We start from the raw sequence: 20,426 nt of genomic DNA on the forward strand, positions 1-20,426 counted from the left end.
GACGTTCAGGGCGTTACAGACACCCCCAGGGGCCCGCAATGGGCCCCCAAAGCAATTCCTGCCAGGCTTTCCATGGTGGCATCGCCGCCATGGAAAGGCCTTTGTGTAAACCAATGCTAATATGGATGACGGTGCCTGGTAGAGACCACCACCGTATTAGTGCCCCAGTTCGCCCAGCCAGCAATCGTAACGATTGCCGACCGGCGGAAAAGCAGCGGACACACTTTGCGTCCGCCGTGAAACCCCTCGCCATTGTAATATGGCAGGGGGTTTCACTCGTTATGATGTCGTGGCGGTCGCTACCGCTGGCTCGGCGGTGGCGAACGTCACAACATCCTAATGAGCCCCAAAGTTATCTGTATTTCTGCCTGTACATGTGGACTGTCTTGAATGTAACAGCTGTGTCCATCTTCCTAGCACAATTGAGAAATCTGTTGTTGCTATTATGTGTATTCTTTGTCTCTCCCCCCTTCTGGTGGATTTCTGCTCCTGTCATCCGGGGAATGATTGGCTGTTGACAGGACCAGAGGACCTTTATGTTGATGATCTACAGTGTACTTTGATGAACAATATGCAAGAACTCCCTTTGCATGGAAGATGGTGTGTAAAACCAATGGAGGGACAGTTAAAGGAAACACAAGGGCCTTGATGTACTAAGGGTTGCATGGGCTCTAGTCCAACGATAAACATTTTTGTGCTGCACCAGTAGACTTTTTTAATGGTAAGTAAACAGATGCTATTTTTGCATCGCTTTTCATCATACAAGTCACCACACAAAATGTTTGTAAATATCCTCCAAAGTCTTCTAAATAAGACAAGTGGCCTCCCTCATCACAGGACAAGCAGGCAAGTTACAATGTGGCTGGCAAAAACCTGTCAGTAGTCTGGACCAAGTCAATGGCAGAAATCTGGCTTGTGCTAAGATGACCAGAGAAATTCATCATTAGATCGGTAGAGTAACAGTCTAAATGTATGGCGATCTGGGTCTGCCAGTGTTAGTATTTAGAGGCAGTGTATGTGTCCTTCTTGTATGTGGGACTGTGGTTTGAGAATGTGTGGATGTTTTATGTAACTGACAGTGTGAGTTCTATGTGTACAAACAAGTGTTCCTACATTCAAACGGTGCACGTACCTTGTGTGGAAGTTTGCGTACAGATTGTGTAAGGCAATGTGTGTTTCAGTGTCCAATGCACAAAGTATTCTGTGTGTTTAGTGTGTACGTGAGCATCTAGATATGGAATAGGACACTTTACCATGCATACTTTTACTCCGCATGCCATTACCCGGCAGTTTTTACACCGCAAACTCTTTTACAACGCAGGGCTTTACAACGCAATCCATTACAAAGCATTCCCCATTATAATGCAATTCACTATTCTAACTCCACGGGGGCGTTACTTTGGGGAAGTCGTAATAGTTTGCGGTGTAAAGCCCTGCATTTTTAAAGATTTTGCGGGGTAATGGCATGCGGAGTAACGAATGCGGGGTAAAGGATGTTTCCCCTAGGTATGTATACATGCTGTGAGAGAAAATGTGTCTATATACCTACATGGAGAATGCAAGCTTGAATATATGAATGTGTAGGAGTCTCTTCAATTCAGTAGAACATTGGAATGTTGGGAGATCTGTTGAAGACGAGGAAGCGGCTCAGGGCCAAAAAATGGCTGGTAAAAGATTTCTGCTTCGATATTCCAATGTTTATCTTTCGGCTACTTCCTGTTTAATTTAAACATTCTGCTTTCAGTTATCAGAATGTTTTTAAAGCTTTTTAACTCTTCTGCATCAGGCTATAACAGCTAATAAAGGCCCTCATCCCCATTATAGACTCTCGCCTGTGGCTGGTGCTCACAACTGTTTGGGGCGGGCCTTGAACAACTGTTATTGCCCTCGGCAGCGGGCTATAATGCTTAATTAACTGGATACCTTGGGTGCAATAAAGGGAAAGAGAACACACTTAAAAGGCAATATTGATATACACCATATTGAGAGTTGTGGTAGTCGGGGCATCAGAGGCCAGTGATGGAGATGGTAACGGGGGGTTCCCACATATGGGCAGGACGCTCTCTGAGAATCTGAGCATTGCACAGTAGGGCTTTAAATACCTCCAGAGTGGTAGTGTGAACATGGATGCGGATGCGCCTAAATGTGAGGGGACGTGATATCACACACCCTCTATCCCTTGATGACGTCACATGGTTTATCCCAACTCCAGGCTTTAGTCCGTCAAAAGCCTCTGATTGGTAGGGAACATTTGGAGGAAGGGCCAGGAGTGGAACCTATGGAAAGTAAACAGGGCACCTAAAGCTCTGTTTCCTCTCTAGTCCTACTGCTACCTTCACGACCCCATAGGTAGCAAGGGAAGTATCAGGGGTACCAAGGGGCACGCCCAGGTGGCAATTGCTACCTCTAATTAGCGCCTACCAGTGTCATTCTAAATGGTGGTGTAACCTGCATAATGTAAAGAGGAGTCTTCAAAAGTGCATTTCACATGGGCCACTCCACAGAGTGCAAAGGTCTTCGGCTGAGTGGAGGAGCCTGCACGGGGGTTCTCCTTACCCCATATGGTTGAAGAGTCAGTCATACGTTATGCCCTTCATCCCGGAAGATAAAAGATTACTCGAGAACCGACCCTAAGCAAGTGTTCCAGTCATAGTACTGGTGCTCTGGAGAGGGTACTGCACTCTGGCTGCCATGTGAGGTGCTGGAGAGAGCCACAGCTCTATGTACAGCGACTCGACTGTCCCAGGAGGGTGGACTGTGTCTGCAGGAACTGTAGAGCAGCATACGGTGCAGCGGCTGAAGGAACTGCAGAGATAAACAGATCGGTTGTGGGAGCTGAGAAAGAGATAGACGGTGGGCCGGGCAGCGGGGAGGCACGACTGTGAATGCAAGGGCTGCAGAGAGACAGATACCTAGCTGTAGTTGCCATACTACTATGTGTAGGGGCTGCAGACCAAGATCATATGCGCAGAGTAGATATAGCTAGAACTCAATCTGCATTATTTAAGTGCGGGAGAGGGGTGGAGAGAGAGGGAGGGGAAAGAAATTGTGTGTGTGTGGAGGGGGAGTACTGTGTGCAAGGCCTGCAGAGAAGCGCCCGCCCCGCCAGAGTGTGTGCAGTCCAGAGGAAAGGAAGCATGCTGGGGCTGCAGAGGCAGGGCGCGAGGCCGGAAATGGGGGGCATTGTACATTTTCCCTCTGCCATTCAGTTAATGCTTAGCCACGTGATATAATCTGTAATATTGTTGTATTTACAGCCCCACTCTCTAAGTGCTAATTTGCGCCTACTGTAGCCCCGCCGGGGCCCTCTTGGGGCATACCATCCAGTATAATGCTCAATATGGTATTGTCCAAGAGTAGAATGAGCCTCTGTTCCTTCAGCTGGGCCTCCGCTGCTCGATAAGTGCACAAGAAAGACGGAAGGAATCGTCGATGACTGCCTCGCTGGTCTGGTACATGACCCCATTGCCCTGGGGTGGGCTGGGTTTCTTCCTGTTAAGAACTTCCGGGCAAGCGCCACTTCCTTGAAACAAAGCCAGGCCCGGTAGCTTCATGCCTGGTTGATTGCATGTACACCATGGTCCAGTGAGCTCCAAGCATGGCTGTGCCAGACTCAAAGCTGCCCCCAAGGAAGCTAGGTCTTATGGCTAATTCCTGGAAGAAATGGACCCTAATGCACACCAGGAGAGCATTAAACTCCACACCACTCCTCCCTAGTGGGTGCTGTGTCAGGAGAGGTGGTTTGCATGTCTAAGGGAAGGTGTGCGGGAACTTGCAAGGAGACCTTATGCTGATTGGGATATTATATACATGCCATTAGCAGTTCCTATGCAGAATGAATGGTCTGTGTGCACATCTTGTTTTGGTAAAGGTTTGATGTGCACATTCATGAGAGAGTCTGTTCGCACATCCATGGGTCTATATGCATATCCACGTGGGCACTGGTGTGAACATCCTCGGGAGGGTTTGTTTACATATACAAGGAAAGCGCTGTGTGCCACTCCCTAGAAAGTCCTGTGCCGCTGAACTGGTCTTTGAGTTTGTTTCTGGGAGATGCCGTGCACAACGAGTCCACCCTCATCAAACATCAGACCACTGCTGCACCCTTCCTTCCAGGGACATTTCTTACAGTGTTTACCACCCTCCATAAAATAGTGGCAAGGGTTGGTCCAGTTGTGTAAAGTGGTGCCAAGGGGTGATAGGCTCTGCAAAGCGACGCCAAGGTCTTGTCCAGCTCCCTAAAGCAGGGCCACTGTCTGGTACAGCTCTTTGCAATGGAGACAAGTGCTGGTCCAGCCCATGGAAGCATGGGGCAACCGCTGGCCCAGCCTGTGGAAGTACGGGGCAAAGGCTGGCCCAGCCCGTGGAAGTACGGGGCAACTGCTGGTCCAGCTTAACTAAGCCGGGATAAGTGCTGACCCAGCCCATAGACGAAGCAGTGAGTGCGGAACAGGCAGTGAAGAAGAGCTGCTTCTGTTACCATCTGTAGAATAAGTGGACGTGCTGTTGGGCTCTCCGGGGAGGCTTCTGGTCCAGCGCAATGAGGGTGGGTGCTAGGACTGGGTGCTGAGAGCGGGTCCATCTCACTGGAGTGAAGCAGGAGTGAGTACTGGAAACCGTCTGCAGACGCGATTGCAAAACCTGCCCAGCCTTGAGATTTGGCGATGAGTGCTGGGCAGCTCTGGGTGAAGAGGCTCTGGGACAAGAGTGCCAGTCTTGGGCCTGGTAGTAGTCTCTGCTGAAGCCGGGTGTCTTCTGCAGGCTTGTTAAATGTCCAGATCTTTGCCTACTGTGCCGTGTCTACTCGAGGTTGCACCCTGTTCAGGAAATGTCAGCCAGTAGCAGATAGGGGGCCCGGCAGCATCAGAGCTGAGTGGCCTGCAGCAAGCCTAGAAGCAGTGTCAGCGGCAGAGAGGGCATGAGGGAGCCTGCTGACGTGTTATTAGAAGGGGCTCCGGAGCCCCATGTGGTGATTTCATGACGTTCAGCAAATTTACCAGTGTCCACCTCCACCACCTGCAGAAAGTAGAAACAACATCCGGTCAGACAGTGGTCAGTACAAACAGAATGCAAGAGACACAACAGGTTGACCACCCACCCTTTACCCTGCAGGCTGCCTGCAATTCTGTAACTGGCAATTATTCGCAGTTCAATCTTACTCTTGATACACTCTCCTTCCGACCCAGTAGTTCTGTAAGTCAACACAACCAGTAACCAAAAGCCTCATGGGCACCCTAGGCATCATTTATGAAACGTATCGTATCGCTGCAGTAAAACAGCACAGCAATACTTTCACTGCGCCCTCCTTGTGACACATGGATGCGCCGTATTTACTGTACGGTGCTCCATGTCGCAAGGAATGACAGATGCATCAGGAATTCTGACATATCTGTTGACGCAAAACTCACGCATTGCTGGAATTGTGTCATAAGCATGACGCAACTCCAGCAATGCATGGAGGAGGCCTACACACATTGCACTGCGTCACCCTCACGCCTGCAATGAGGCTGGTGTAAGGTTTTAACGCAGTGAAATCAGCTAGATTTCACTGCGCCACTACTACGAGGCTTTCTTGCGGGATAACGCGCATCCTGCATACATTATCCCTGACGCAGGTATAATGTGGCGCAGGGGTTTACAAAGTGACGCATCTGCCTAGATGCGTCACTTTGTAAATATGGTGCAATGTGGTGCATTGTTTACACCGCTGCTGCGTTGCGCACAGTGATGCAACTGCGGCGCAAAAGTGTTGCAACAGGCTCATAAATAAGCCCCCCTGAATCCTGTGAACAACCCCAGCCTTACCACTCACCTGCCAAATGCCTTTAATCGCTTTTTCCAGCTGTTCCCTTTTTAACCGTCCTTGAAACAAAATCAGCCTTTGTTCTGTCCCCCCACCCCATCAGCCTGCTACTGCAATCACTAACATTTTTTATAGCTGTCCTGCTAACCACCCACAACCCTGCTAGCCACTCCTGCCATTCTTGACATGCCCCTTATTCTTGCAAACCACTGAAGAAGTCCATCTAGAACCCAGAAAACTTTCATCTGTTCCTGCCATCAATCCTGCCAACAACCCCTTACAACCACTATGGTTTCGTACCTCCTTCCTGCACCAGGCCCTCCTTCCTCTTTTGTTTAGTGGGTATAACCTGCAGAGATTTTAAGAGCGACATATTACCTGCTGCATTTCAGACGTCAAGGAGGCCTCACTACCATCCCTCTGGAAGGTGCCGGAGGTTGAGAGGGCCTGAGGCAGTACCGGGTTCAATCCCATCTGAGCTCGAATTGCCGTCTCTACAACGAGAAGTTAAATCCTTATTGTAAGAGGTATTTTCATAAGGCTAAACTGGCCAACAGCGCATGGAAAGGCTTGTACATAACACCGTAAAGTATATATTAATCTATTTATTGATGGCGGTACCTGTTAAACACGGACCAAGCCACTCAGTAAACACCAACAGTAAGGAGGAACAGTAAAGTTAGCAGGGTGGAGATTGTTGAGTTAGTCTAATAGATATAATCTGAGTAAGTGGGTTTTCGTGTTTCCCCCGAAGGAGTCCATGTTGAGACACATTCTGAGATCCTCAGGCAAAGGGTTCCATAGTCTTGTAGTTAAGTGTGAAAAGACCAGGTTTGGGGTCTTCGATTTACTCTTGGGATTTCGAGGATCATTTGAAATTTGCTTCTGGTACATCATTGAGCAAGAGTAACGGACTGTCGTAAGCATCGTTCACAAACTGTCAGTGCATTGAGAATCTGGCATGGAGAAGCACCAGTATTAACAATGTGGCCATCTGATTGGCTCTCTCAGCCCAAGCCTGGCATCGGCTTCCACTGCAGCTCCGCCATGAGCATGATCCCATTCCCGAAGGTGTTCCTTTCAGTTTGAACAGCAAGGCTGAGGCCACCTGCTGAAGACCATTTCAGATAGCCAAACAGAGGTGAGACTGATTAACTTATGAACTCTGACGTTCTCCTGAAGCCGAGAGGGCTGGTCCCCTGAGCCCCACAAACTGGGGTACAGGTTGTGGAGCTTGATGATGGAGTTAGCAGGCCGCAGCTCAGGCAATATGGGCACATCAAGCAACCCAAAAGAGAAAAAGACACTTTGGCAAAAAAATCCTGTTGAAAGAATTGAGCAGCAGAGACATGAACTACTGTTCTGCAGACCCTTCTGGAAGGGACTCAGCTGGATAACTGGCAACAATGGAGGATCCACCCTGTACTTCTAAGGCCTTTGTTACAATTGGTCCCTTAATTCTAATTATGCCGGTAACAGCAACTACCAGATATATTGGAATTATGAGATCTGTGGAAACAACACTGATCCCTTTACTTTCCATGGATTACGGCTGCTAAAAACAGCTGACATTTCTGTGTGCAAGCACAGGGAAAACAAAGACTTACTGAGGGAATCAGACTGCGAAGGACCTTTTTTTACGCTAATTCTTCAATTCTTAGTGGACCCCCAGGGTCAAGCTTGTCACGGAACATATTTTCTCCACTCCTGGAGTTACCGGTACAAATCCTAATGAGGGCCTAAGAAGGGAGCTGGAATGTCGGGTGTAGGTTTACAGACAGCACACATCAGCATTGTGTTTTTTTTCAATAAATTGCAAAATTATACACATAAATTTACTTCGGTGTGTAACGATGAAGATTTCCATATTAGAAGAAACTATCCACATAGGTGTCAAATGACTCCCTGTCATTTGTGATATCTTGAGCAAGTCCTAACTTGGCATGGTGAGACTTGAAAGTCCCACGTTTCCCACTTTAAGTATGGGCTTATGCTGCGGCACAAGACATGTAGGTGCATGGCTCTATGCGTCCAATCAAAGTACGAGGAGAGAAAGGAATGTTTGAGTTTAGGGGAACAAGTACTGCAGCTCAGGCCAGAGAACAAGAAGCACCAGTAAAGATGGGACAAGAGGGAAAAAGAGAAAGACAACTACAATCACACAACTGCCCTCCTGTCATAATAACTGAGGGAAACAGTGCATGTCTGAATGAATAAATGAATGAATGAACGCTCCTTAACATCTACATGGCCCCCTCGCCGCCATCGTCAGACAGCATGGACTCAGCATCGTATCCTACACTGACCACACCCAGCTCATCCTCTCACTCACGAAGAACCCCGAAGACACCAGACTCTGCTTCCAGGAAGGAATGGAAAATGTGGCAGCATGGATGAAAGACAGCTGCCTGAAGCTCAACTCAGAGAAGACCGAGGTCCTCATCCTCGGACCTTGCACCTCCGCCTGGGACAACACCTGGTGGCTCCCCGCCCTCGGGACCCCTCCCACCCCTACAGACCACGCTCGGAACCTCGGCATCATCCTTGACTCCTCCCACTCCATGACCCGCAAGATCAACACAGTCGCTTCCACCAGTTTCAACTGCCTGCGCATCCTCTGTAAGACCTTCAAATGGATCCCCCCAAGTGCAGAAGGACCGTCACCCACGCACTCATAACCAGCAGATTGGATTACGGCAACGCCCTTTACGCCGGAATCAACAGAACTCTTCTACACAAACTCCAAACCATCCAGAACGCCGCAGCCAGACTCGTCCTCGGGACACCACGTAACGAACACATGATCCAACACCTACGAGCCCTCCAATGACTCCCTGTCGTGAAAAGGGTCACCTTCAAACTCCTCACCCACGCCTACAAATCCCTCAACAACATCGGACGCAAATACCTCAACAAGAGAGTATCCTTCCACGTACCCAGGAGGAACCTCCGCTCTGCCGACCTCACCCTGGCAGAGGTCCCCGCATCCTCAGAAACAGAACTGGTGGGAGAGCTTTCTCCTACATTGCAGCCAGGAGCTGGAACGAGCTCCCTCTGAACATCAGATGCTCCCCGACCCTGCGCACATTCAGGAAGGACCTCAAGACCTGGCTATTCAACTGATCCGGAGCCGCTCCCCCCCCCCCCCACGCCTTGAGACCCTCACGGGTGAGTAGCGCGCTATATAAACTCCAAATTGTTGATTGAATGAAGAAGGACTAAATATTTTCACAAAATACATGTGATTTTTTGAGAAAATGATATGAAATTACGCAAATGTAGGTGTATTAGTGCCCAGTGGGCATGGGTACCTACTGGTTAAAAGGGATGTTGCTGGTGACTGGATAGCCGAAGCCGCAGCTTCACCCGCTGCCTGGCGGAGTGGTGTACAACGGAGCTAAAGGGGCCTATATATGTTGCCAGAGGTTGTCCAAATAAGCACAGGAATATTTGGGGTACGTGGTCGACTCATTTTCATTTGAGTGATACATAATGCACGAGAAATACTCTCTTAGTGATTATGAACCTTTACACAACCGTAATTACATCCACTTTCATGAAAACATAGACTGATTTAACTGAGTTGATCGATTGGGGTTTTGTGGGTGGGTGATAACAGGACCTAATTATGTATCTAGTTGACCTGTCTTTTCAATGTTATTTTGGTGTGCTAAAAATGCAATAAAAAGCGTTATAAAAGATAATTTACTCGTGAGAACTGAATGCGAGGGCGTACGTAACGTAGCCTAAAACAGTAATGCAATATACTGGAAAGACAATGGTTCCAACAGAAAATATTTCAGTCACAGAAGACCTCATTTTTAGGTCTCGCCTGACCCAGCGCATGCGCTGGTCTGGCGAGACTTATTGAGAGGGCTCCAAAAAGTGCTACCAGGCCAGCCTAGAGCTACAGTGCATGTGCGCGGGCGCCGCGATTACTTTCACTTTCGCAGCCGCACGGCCGCTTTGATGTTCGATCGCGATCACTTTCACGGCCGCTTGACATAGCCAATAGGTCTCGCTTTTGGGACCTTATAAGTATTTAGTTATGCAACTGTTGCATGGCTAAACCCTTATAAGGTCCCAAAGGCGAGACCTATTGACTATGCCAATGCTTGTTACACTTCCTCTGAGGATTTCTGCTGAAACCAGCTGACATTTTTGCAAATTAACGCAGCCGTAAAATGGAAAATAAACTGAAATTTGTGTGCTTTAGCCAGTCTAATGAAAATTGTACCCGGCCTCGAAATATCCTGAAAATTTGACATAGGCACCCCCTAATCAACTATACTACACCCTCCCTATTTTGAACTTTGGGATATGTAGTCAAACTACAGACAGGTTAGCTACGGCATTCTTTTGGAAACAATGGCTTTCTTTATTTTTCACATTGACACCTCAGGTACTCAGTTAGAGCAGCGTGGCGTGCTGCTGATGTGAAAATCACATCTTTTGAAATGATGTTCAAGAAAAGAAAATGTGCAAGCTTCGTAGTGTGCTTTTTGCAAGGAACTATCTTTGCTCTCAGTTTTATGTTTAAAGGATACAGGAAGCCTGTTAAATGTCTGCACTGTGTGTACAGGTAGCAATTTCAGGATTTGGGACAATAAGATACTGTTTTTTAGACATGACCTGGTGTGGTATCTTTATTGGGGCTTACTGAATCGAATATGTGATCTCTAGTGCTAACATTAAATCTAATGAGGCTGTCTGTCACTTTCAGACTATGACTTTTTTTTTCCTCTTCGGTATCTAAGAATGGGAGTAGAATTGGACTGTTGTGTGAATGTGGTAGTTCCAAGTACAAGTAGTATCGAATGCCTTATGCCAGTGCTGAGGTAGAAAGAGCAGCTGGTGAGCTCGAATCTTTTGGGTTCTGTTACAACCAAAATGTAGAATTTACGTTATTAATTGCCAAATCGTGGTTCAGGAGCATATATGTATGGATGTATGCAGTATTTGTAGAGCAGATATGAATTTTAGCACTGTACAGTGTTAAAGGCAAAGAAACAGTCAACATATGATAGCAAGGGTAGCTAGTTTGTGTACTGATACTGCACAGCGATGTGTGTCTTCAACTCTTTCCTAAGTTAGAGCAGGGTTGGGGCATTGTGAAAGCTGTTTGAGCTTATATGTTGGCATCTAATAGTGCTAAGCTAGGAAATAAATTGATCTTAAAACTGTGACAACCTTCTGTTCTGTCTATTGTGTAACGGCCACACCGGCACTAAACTGTCGTCCCCGAAAGGTATACTACACGAGGGCCGGACTGGGCACCGAATCCAGCCCTGTCAAACTGCTCGGACAGACCCCCCCTCCCCCCCCCCTCCCCTCCATTGGGAGGTGGGTGGTGCAACTCAGCTGTTTGCAAGGGACGGTGTTGGCCAATTTTGTTACAGGGGGCCGATATTGCCGACCCCCGGTAACAGAAAAGGCCCCCCACCACCCTGGCGGCCCACTGGGGAAACGCCCAGTGCCCGCAATGGCCAGTCCAGCCTTGTACTACACACTGCAGCATGTCTCATCAAAGGTCTAAAGAAGTTTAACCTCCTCATCCCAACACTGAAGGTAGAATTTTGGCTTCCTCTTGAAGCCTGCATCATCTTGAATATTAGTTGCATTACACACAAGGCCACCAAAAACGGCACTGCAGCAGGCCTAGCAGACACAATAACCATCTCCAGCGGATAACGTCAAAGTAGGAGCCAGTGCATTGCCAGACTAAAGACAGACATTTATACGAGAAAAGCCCAGTAGACAAACCTGTGTGATCTATGCACTCAGTATCTGAAAAAACATCCTCCCCAAGCTCAGAACTGCTCCTACCAGGGAGCAATCCAAAAACAAGAATTGGCAAGCCCAAGATGGTGGGCATTGATTACCAGCCTTTCGAATTTGTTAATGCTTGTTTTGTTTTGTCATGTTTTTTGTAAAACTATATTGCTGGGGGAGCTACCAGGCCATCCCCAATATTTAAAAATAGCAGAAATACTTTTTGGTCTAAAAAAACTCACATAATCATAGCAGCCCCCTGGCACTTAAGGGATCTTCTTTGTGTGTGGATGTGCTTCTTGTGAAAGAGCTGAAAGCCATCACTCACAGTGAAGTCAGCCAATGGCTGAAGTAGGATGAACCATTGCCACATGCTCTATGCCATCGTTGGCCGAAGAAATGTGACTGCCACAACAGACCAATGAGGATGAAGAGGGCTGGCTGAAAGCCACAAAAAGTTTGTATATTTTATATATAATTTTAGTAAAATCAAAGGTTCTGGCTAATGCCAGACCTAACAAGCATTTGCAATGCAATAGGTCTCGCATTTACGAGAGTTTGAGCTATTGTCATTGTAAATGACAATGCATTTTATCTATGTGTTGTTTTTAAAACAGATAAATAAAAGGCATTGTCATTTACAATGCCAATAGCTTAAACTGTCGCAAATGCGAGACCTATTGCATTACAAATGCATGTTATAAAAATGAACAAAAAGCTTTAGGAGAGAGTTCGTCGTGCCTGCAACAGCAGGCAGGACAAAGCTATTTGAGAAAATAGTGCTTGGAGGCTGTAACTAAAGCCTGCTGAGTAACAACACATGTAACAGGGGGTGTCACCATGGGAAGTTACAAAATGAGACAAGGCGGTTCTAAGGAGGGACTTCTAAGCCTTTAGACCAATAAAGAGCCACAGTTTTCAGTGGACAATGACACAAGGCAATGAAAAATGTGGGAGGAGAGTAGGCAAAGCTTCAAGTCCGTACCTCAATACAGCATGCCTCGAGAGCAGTGCATGTGCTTCCCAGGCTCGACCCAAAAAGGAGCTATAAAAATGCCTCTTTAGAGAACACAACCTTCATATACAACAGGAAGAATGTCTTCGAACATTCGGCCTCATTGGAAGTAATCACATCACTGGGTTTCTGAAGTTTGTTGCTCTTTAGCTCGGTTTGCGTTCTACAAATATCTGTACATACACACATTGATGTTAACCTTAATGAAATGCTACACTTAGGAACATACACCCAATCGTAGTTGTTGTGGTGTTCTCTGCCCATGTGCACGTATGACTCAAGCGACACATCTGAGCCTCGGAAGTTCATGGCTGAAACTGTGTGTTGAATGGGACATCCTTCGAGACCTCACTAAGGGTAGACTGCGATATAGGAATACCTCCAACAATGTAAGAAGACCCCAGATAATTTTGCGGCATTGCTGCAAAGTGTTTTGTCTCCTTCTGCCTATGATGCACACATGCTGGCCCTGGGCTCCCCGAGAAGCAACCACTTGTCACTTGTTGTTCAAAGGCCCACTCAAGAATTTTATAGCACTGATTTAGTTTTCAAATACAAATTACATAAAAGAGATGCCCAGCTTACAAATTATATTTCTCTGCAATAATTTCAATTCACAACACCATTAACTGGATGAAATAGAACCTTAATGGATTCATGTTTTGTGCGCAACGCTTTCCGAGTCGAGGGACACGCGACATTTCCTGTCATTTGGCAGGACATTTCATTCCTCTTGTGTAAGGCTCTTTGTTTCACTGCAGTACTGAAACATGCCTTCTTTGTGGAAGTGGGACTGTTTCCAGAGGATGTCAGAGGATCTCAATTGCCCCTGTTGTTCTGGGTCTCAATTGACTTTAAGACACTTGTTTGGCCGGTGACCATCTCCATACGGGTTTCCTTCGTCTGAAGACTGTGCCAACTGAGTACTCAGTGTGCGAGCTTGTGCTGTGTGTATTCCATTAAAGGGCCCATCCAGTGTAGAGGGGGAAAAACTGATCGCTTTATCCAGTTCTGAATCTCAAACAATTAACACCAATAGGCATTCGAGAATCTTCCTTTGTTTGATGATGTCTGCTTGGGTTTTGAAACCTACTGAGACCCTTCAATTGGTCCCACACACAGAGTTTGATTTGGGTGAATATGTTTTTGTGGATGCAACAGGAGTTGTAATTCCTCGAATGGTGTTTACATGTTTTTGTTAATATGTTGATTGGATATTCCATTTTATATGTCATTTAACTGTGCACAGGAAGCGGCGTAAAGCAAAATTATGGGCCTCCCTGCAAAATGTGATGACGAGCCTGTGAGTTTCCTATGTTCATTGGCTTTGTGCTGATTGGGGGGGGGGTCCTCTGAGGGACTGGGGCCCACATGGAGATGCTGCAGGTGTCTACGTTAAGCCCCTCTGCGGAGGTCCACTGATATCTTTGATATAGGAATGAAAAACATACAAAGAAGTAGCAGGAACAAGAGAAGAAGTAAGGAAGTGGAAATGTTAATCAAATAAAGGTCTAAGAGGGACCACAAAGATAAGATTAATAACATGTAGGTAAGTACATTCAGGTGCAGTACTAGGCCTATCATTTTTTTATGTAGCGTGTGCGTACGAGAGCTTTTGAAGCATTTCTGTTAAGAGTGGATGTTTGTCAAGATGAAGTTGGGGCCCAAGACGTCAGGCCCGCCCCCAAGGACTGACTCCTTTTTTGATGATGAAAACGTCAGTATATTTCGTGTAATTTCTGGAATACGCCTTCTTGTGTGAAATGACACCATTATACTACTTTTCTTAATTTTGGGGTCACTTAGGTGCAAATCATTTTGCTCGAAGAAATAGAATGCAAGTGGCTCTTGATTGCAGCACAGTTTTTTGTGCTTTTTCTTAGCGGAAAGTGTGCCATCCCATCAATTCAAATTCAGTGATGCATTTTGCACTAAATGGTAGCACAAAATGCCAGATTAGAATTTCATGGAATTGCGCATAATATTTTTTATATTTCACATTCTGCAAAAGAAAATTGTTTGAATTCTGCATACTCCTAGCTCAGTTCCATTTTTTTTTAAACATATTTTATTGAGTTTGAACAGTACCACTGGGCTAACTGCCCAATATATTCCAATTCCCGGCATGATATTGACAAGTTACCAAACATGGTAATTACATCTGGTATGGTTGATATATATAACAAAAAGATAAAACAGAACTTTACGCAGACTTCCCCACCCCACCCGCATTGGCAAGTAAATTTGGATACAGATGCACATTCAAAAGTAGCATACAATATATCATACAAAATGGCCCATAACAGCCCAAAGAAATTGTCCCGCATGGGGATTGCGTGGGAAGAGGGGGAAGATCTATGCCTTTGTACGCAGCCCAGCGGGACCATATTCTCCTGTGTTTTTGGGAGCAACCCCGCGCCAGAAACACTGCTATCTGCGCACCCATGCACCTGTCCAGTTCCCTTCGCCATTTCCCTATTGTAGGAGGGGAGGTACCCTTCCATAGTTGTGCAATATCCCGTTTGGCAAGTGTAAGAGCGAGAAAGAGTAAGTGCTGCTTGTATCGATTCCCACCCATGCCTTCCGTGCTGTGGAGGAGAAACAGTCTAGGGTCATGGGGATGGTCCCAGGACAACACCTCCTTAAGGCAGGATGATACTTTACGCCAAAAGGTCTGGATTGCTGTGCAGCTCCAATCTGTATGGAAAAATGTCCCTTCCTCTCTGTCGCAACGAAGGCACTGAGGGGATGCGATTACTCCAATCCTCCGAAGACGTAAACGTGTGTAGTACACCCGATGGACATATTTGAATTGTATAAGTCGATATCTCGAGGACACCACGGCACCCCGGGGACTAGCTATGGCCTCCGCCCAATCATCATCGGTCAATTCTGGGACATCGTCTTGCCACTCCTTCCTAGTTTTGTGTAGGGTTGTGCTCAGTTCCAGTTTTTTAATTACGTTTTTGAATAGGCAGTTTTAAATAAAACCTAGAATACTTGTCTGACACAATAATATAAACCAATCCATATAAACGATTTATAAAACAAGTCACAAAAACAGGAATACGTTTGGAAGATATTCCATTAGAAGCTGCAATTAACTCTTCGACGAACAAGTAGAACAATGTTACGTCCTTAGAGGGCGATTATGTCAGAACCAGAGGCTCCAAATATGCTTCTCTTTTTTTTTACTGTAAATTTTCAGCAGCCAATCACATTTAAATAAACAAAAAACGACATTACCCATGTAACCCATATGCATCACATACCACATGCCTCAATCACTATCGAGCGACCCATATAAGTACAGACGACTCCATTTTGTGACTCTTTGCTGCTTCGCAGACAGATAAGTACATTCCATGAACTTGTTTTATTCTGAATATGTTAAAGTGATATATCAATATTTTACATCTGTTTCCCTGTTTTATTCATGCACACTGATCACTGCGATGATTTCCCATGTGTTAGCGGTGTCATTGACATTACCGCCAAAATTTGTTTATGGAGGTCTTTTGTTAATAGCCCGTGGTGGCGCGCTCGCTCCTCAAACTTCGACTGTCTTCCGACACCAAAACTATGGTGTGGAGTGGGAGCAGAGAGCGATCTATGTCTGTCCTTGAGACGGGCGTAGTCCTACTTCTATCCTGAGCCTCACGAGCCTAACGCGCATGCCTGTATTTCTCCTGTGATGTTTTAAACGGCATTAGGGGTCACGTTTGCCCCTTTCTAGCAGTGTTTTTCTTCAACCGGTGTGTGGATCAGTAATATTTGCTCCCATCACTGCTTGAAATAGCACAGGGTTTTATAAATTGATGCAGGCTTGGCCTAGAGTGTAGCCAGGCTGCTCCCTCCACTTCATAACTAAAGCACATTGTGTATTGCCTGGCTGGGATCCCCACTCACACAGTGGCAGCCGGCATGGCGCGCAGGTGGGGGGCAGGCATGGGGGTAGTAAGGAGAGGCAACGGGGGTCGCAGGTGGTGTCAAGCGGGGGAGGGGGCGAAATAAAAAATAAAAAAAAACGTACCTTGAGGCCGGTCCCGCTTTGCTGCTCCTGCTCTCCCGTCTCCGATAACAGGAACAGGAAGCAGGCAGCCAGGCTCCCTCCCCAAGCACTGTGATTGGTCTGAGCGCCGTCACATGGCGCTCAGCCAGGGGCAGTAGGGGTGGGCATGTTCTCCATGCAGGCTGTAATGCAGCCTGCATGGAGGACAGGGAAGTGCGCATGACTGGTTTGGGTGGCCCGAGAGGGCCGACCAAACTGTCATTGCACACTTAGGAGTGGGCAAACCGCTCCTTCCCTGCCCTGCTCCGTGAGCAGAGCAGCCCCGCCCCCAAAGCAGCAGGACATGTCAGGAAGCATAAAATGAAAATAACTTAAAGTTATTATCATTTTATGTTTCTCTTCTTCACACTGCTAAAAAGCAGTGGGGCGATGCTTCTCCGCCATAGCGGAGGAGCCGCCCATGATTAAACAGTCAAACTATCAAGGAAATGGCACAGTGGGAGGAGGTTTTCTCTGAGGATAATGACCAGTTGGAGCTGGTTTTGGTAGATGCACTTGACTGCAGTAGTCAGTCAATAAGGCCCTACTCTCAGCTTTGGGCCCCTTCACTCATCATTTACGCTACTATGCACACAAACAGGGCTGGCAGCCTTTGATACCTACTTCAGGAAGCGATGACGCTCTTGCACAATATGGAATGCCAAAGCAAATACCCAGGTTGAGGTGCATGCAGAAGCATTTGAGAAATTATGACGTAAAAGGGATTCTAACCATGATAATAGTGCCTACCCTCAGGGACAGTCCTCACACAGCTCCTTTTTCGCTGATCCCCATGAGTCAGATTAAGCATCCGCCCACTCGGAGGTCAGCGATGACGAAGATAAACCTGGGCCTACCAAGAAGAGACTCTGTTCTTCCTCTAAAAACTCTAGAGTGCTTACCTTTGAACCCAAGGAGATTATACACCCCAGAGCTTAAAATTGGACCCCTCCTCAGGAGGTCGCAGACTATGTTCAATCGCACCTCTGCCAGGGCTTTGATAAGGAAGTCTGAGACTCCAATTAGATGAGAATTAATCGCAGGTAGTGGTATTAAACCTACTATATATCACTAAATCAGTATTGGGTTGGGTGGGGGCAGGAAAGTTTATGTGGAGTGGGATTGTTTCCTTTTTCTTTTGATAACAGGACAATATAATACATGTGCATAGCGTTACAGTGCTCTACTTGTTGTTATTTTTGTGAAAATACAATAAAGAGATTTGAACAATAAGAAGGGCCTAGATCATGCATGCTGTAATTCCCAGCACAAACTCCTGGACATTTCTGGCCCATTGACAAAGATACTGTAATTGGCTTTCCATGCCAAAGAATGCAACTCCCCTCTGGATCCGGATGTCCTAGTGGGTTTGGGGGCAATGGGCCATTTGCTAGCTGGGAAGCACCAACTGCGCTATTTCTGCAGAATGACGGAGATCTATTCTCATGCGCTTCGACCAAAAACTTAATGATTTGGCCACCTCTGAAGCTGGCCTAGAGGCTGATGGACCATTGTTTGGAGGTCCATTGGTCAAAGAACTTGCTAGATTTTGCTCCACATATTCCACATTGGATAAGACCCAAAAGTCGCTTGAAAAGTGTGTAAAAGAAACCTTTTTGGCAGGGGCCAGGCGCCTTGGAGGGCATGCGTCAGGCTGGGAATCCTTTCAGAGATCTAAACAAGGATTCTATTCCCGAGGAATGAGTGGATGGTATGGGGAAACAGCAGAACCCCGCTCTTGCCCAAATATTTTATTTCACCATAACATTTTTCTTCATTATTGAGCATGAAAGCGCTTTCAAATATGTGAGTTCAGAATACGTTGCAGGTTGGGTCATAACACTTTTTTACATGACTATCAGCCATGCTGAACAGCAGCTGTGCTGCTATTCAAAATGGCTAAAAGACATTGACAACGCCAATAGCTCTCCAATTGCCAAAACCTATTGGCTTTACCAGTGCTTGTTTGATTGGTGACCACTGGCTCTGGAGTTCTCCTCCCGCCACTGCCATTATGTACTCTGCTTCGAGTGTATGCCAGGCCCATATTTTGCCTTTGCCTCCCTATATTGGTAGGGATGCCAGGGTCCGTATTACGCATTTTCATTATTTGCGGCCGACGCACCTTTTAAAAGTTTGTCCTATTACGATGAATGCGCTGCCCCAGGGCATTCGTGAACTCACGCTGCCCTGAGGGCAGTGCGTTCATGTGAAAACACAGAGCAGCTGTTTGTAGCTGCTCCGTGTTTTCCACAGTGCAGGCGGCAACCCGCCTGCACTTTTGAAGGGGATTAGAGATTCCCTTGCAGGTGGGGGTAGTGAGTGATTGCACCTGTCTGCAAGCGAATGTCTGGGGGTCCATAGGGTCCCCTTTCCCCCCTCCAGAGGGCTGCTCTCAGGGGGTGCACTCACAGTGTACCACCTTTTAGGTGGCGAACTGTGAGTGCGTCCCTCAAGAGCTTCTTTGACTCTGCACCAGCGTCGGTCATGTGGCGTGAGCACAGAGGCATAGGCATTTCCTCATTTGCATAGGGCACACCCCTATACAAATGAGGGAACGCCCCCTGAAGGTAGCACTGGAGCTTTAATGTGAGCCAACGCTATCGGTATTACTGAAGGGGACGCACAAGCGCCTGCGCCCTCTTCTGTAATCCCAAAGTGTCCCGGGAGTGTGCAGTGCAGGCGCAAACATCCGTTGCGCCCCCGGGGCACTTACTGTAATATGAACCCAGATGCTCAACCCCCGCTTTGTGCCCAAACAGCATGCACTGTTGTTTTTCTAGCATTAACCCCCCCTCTACACCTTCCCTACCTTATTTACTTCAGACGCTGAGTGTTCAACAATGTACTCCGTGTTTTTTAATATTTATTATTGCGTTGTCTATCTTGGTATAAAACCTAATAAAGAATTTTTTTCAAAAATGGCAATGAGTGTCTACAATTTTACAAACTGCATAACAGATCTCTTAAGATGGAGTGGGCAGGGAAAGTGTGCTTCATGACTCCTACGGCAAGTGCAGACTGGGTTGGCTGGGTATCGGTTTATAGCTGTAGCTGGTAAGGAGTCAGGCTGCTCCCTTCAGTTAGGGCGCTGCTTCCATGCTGACTACCAGCACGAGAGCAGCTCAAGTGCTCAAGAGCGTTTCCTGGTGGCGGGGTTGCAGATGAAGAAAAGAGGTCCGATACGGAGGACTCAGTAAGTGTTTAATTTTTTTATTTTTTTTATTTTTTATATGCTTTTGCGTGAGTCTGCCTCCCCTCTCCCTGTAGATATCAGCCGCCACTGCACATTTGGCTAGTGATCGCGTTTCCGTGCCCTCGTCCAGACTCAGTACACGGATCTCAACCCTTAGTATCGCGGCGCGTGTTCCATGATCGCATTTATGGGCGCCGGTGGGCCTGTCACCAGGGGTCTTAGTGCCTTTGACAAGAATGTGTGTGATGTGCACCTCTGTATGTCTACGAGCATGGATCTGGCGTGTGCAACGGGTGTGAACCTCAAAAAGGAGAGATGTAAACATTCAACACTATTGTTTTCTAGCTTAGGATCCTAGGGAAAAGATGCTTTTATGAACATTAAATATTAACGCCCGAGCTGCTGGGGACGGAAGGAGCTTCACAGGGATTTTAATGCGCTCATTTCATTGTATTTTACTTAACAGCTTGTACCTTATCAATCTCTGTCTGGTAGAGACAGCACACACATAGTGAGAAACCTAGGCGTCTCTGTCCTCCTGGAAAGAGACTTCAGTTGGATAGCAAGTTACTGTAACTCACTGTGTAGC

At 46.8% G+C, this 20,426-nt stretch overlaps 1 protein-coding gene across 1 annotated transcript in view; it reads right to left on the reverse strand.

The window, feature by feature from the left end:
• Nucleotides 1-689: 689 nt before the first annotated feature.
• Nucleotides 690-20,426, reverse strand: part of GFRA3 (GDNF family receptor alpha 3) — a 141,377-nt gene continuing 121,640 nt past the window's right edge. Inside the window, exons 7-8 of the mRNA XM_085618380.1 lie at nucleotides 6,182-6,297; nucleotides 690-5,016 (exon numbers count right to left, since the gene is read on the reverse strand). Of these exons, the coding sequence (XP_085474506.1) occupies nucleotides 4,864-5,016; nucleotides 6,182-6,297 (269 nt within the window). The 3' untranslated portion in view covers nucleotides 690-4,863. The remainder of the gene's footprint in view (nucleotides 5,017-6,181; nucleotides 6,298-20,426) is intronic.

The sequence above is a fragment of the Triturus cristatus genome, chromosome 7 (assembly GCF_964204655.1).
Source record: "Triturus cristatus chromosome 7, aTriCri1.1, whole genome shotgun sequence".
In the NCBI taxonomy this organism is placed as follows: domain Eukaryota; kingdom Metazoa; phylum Chordata; class Amphibia; order Caudata; family Salamandridae; genus Triturus; species Triturus cristatus.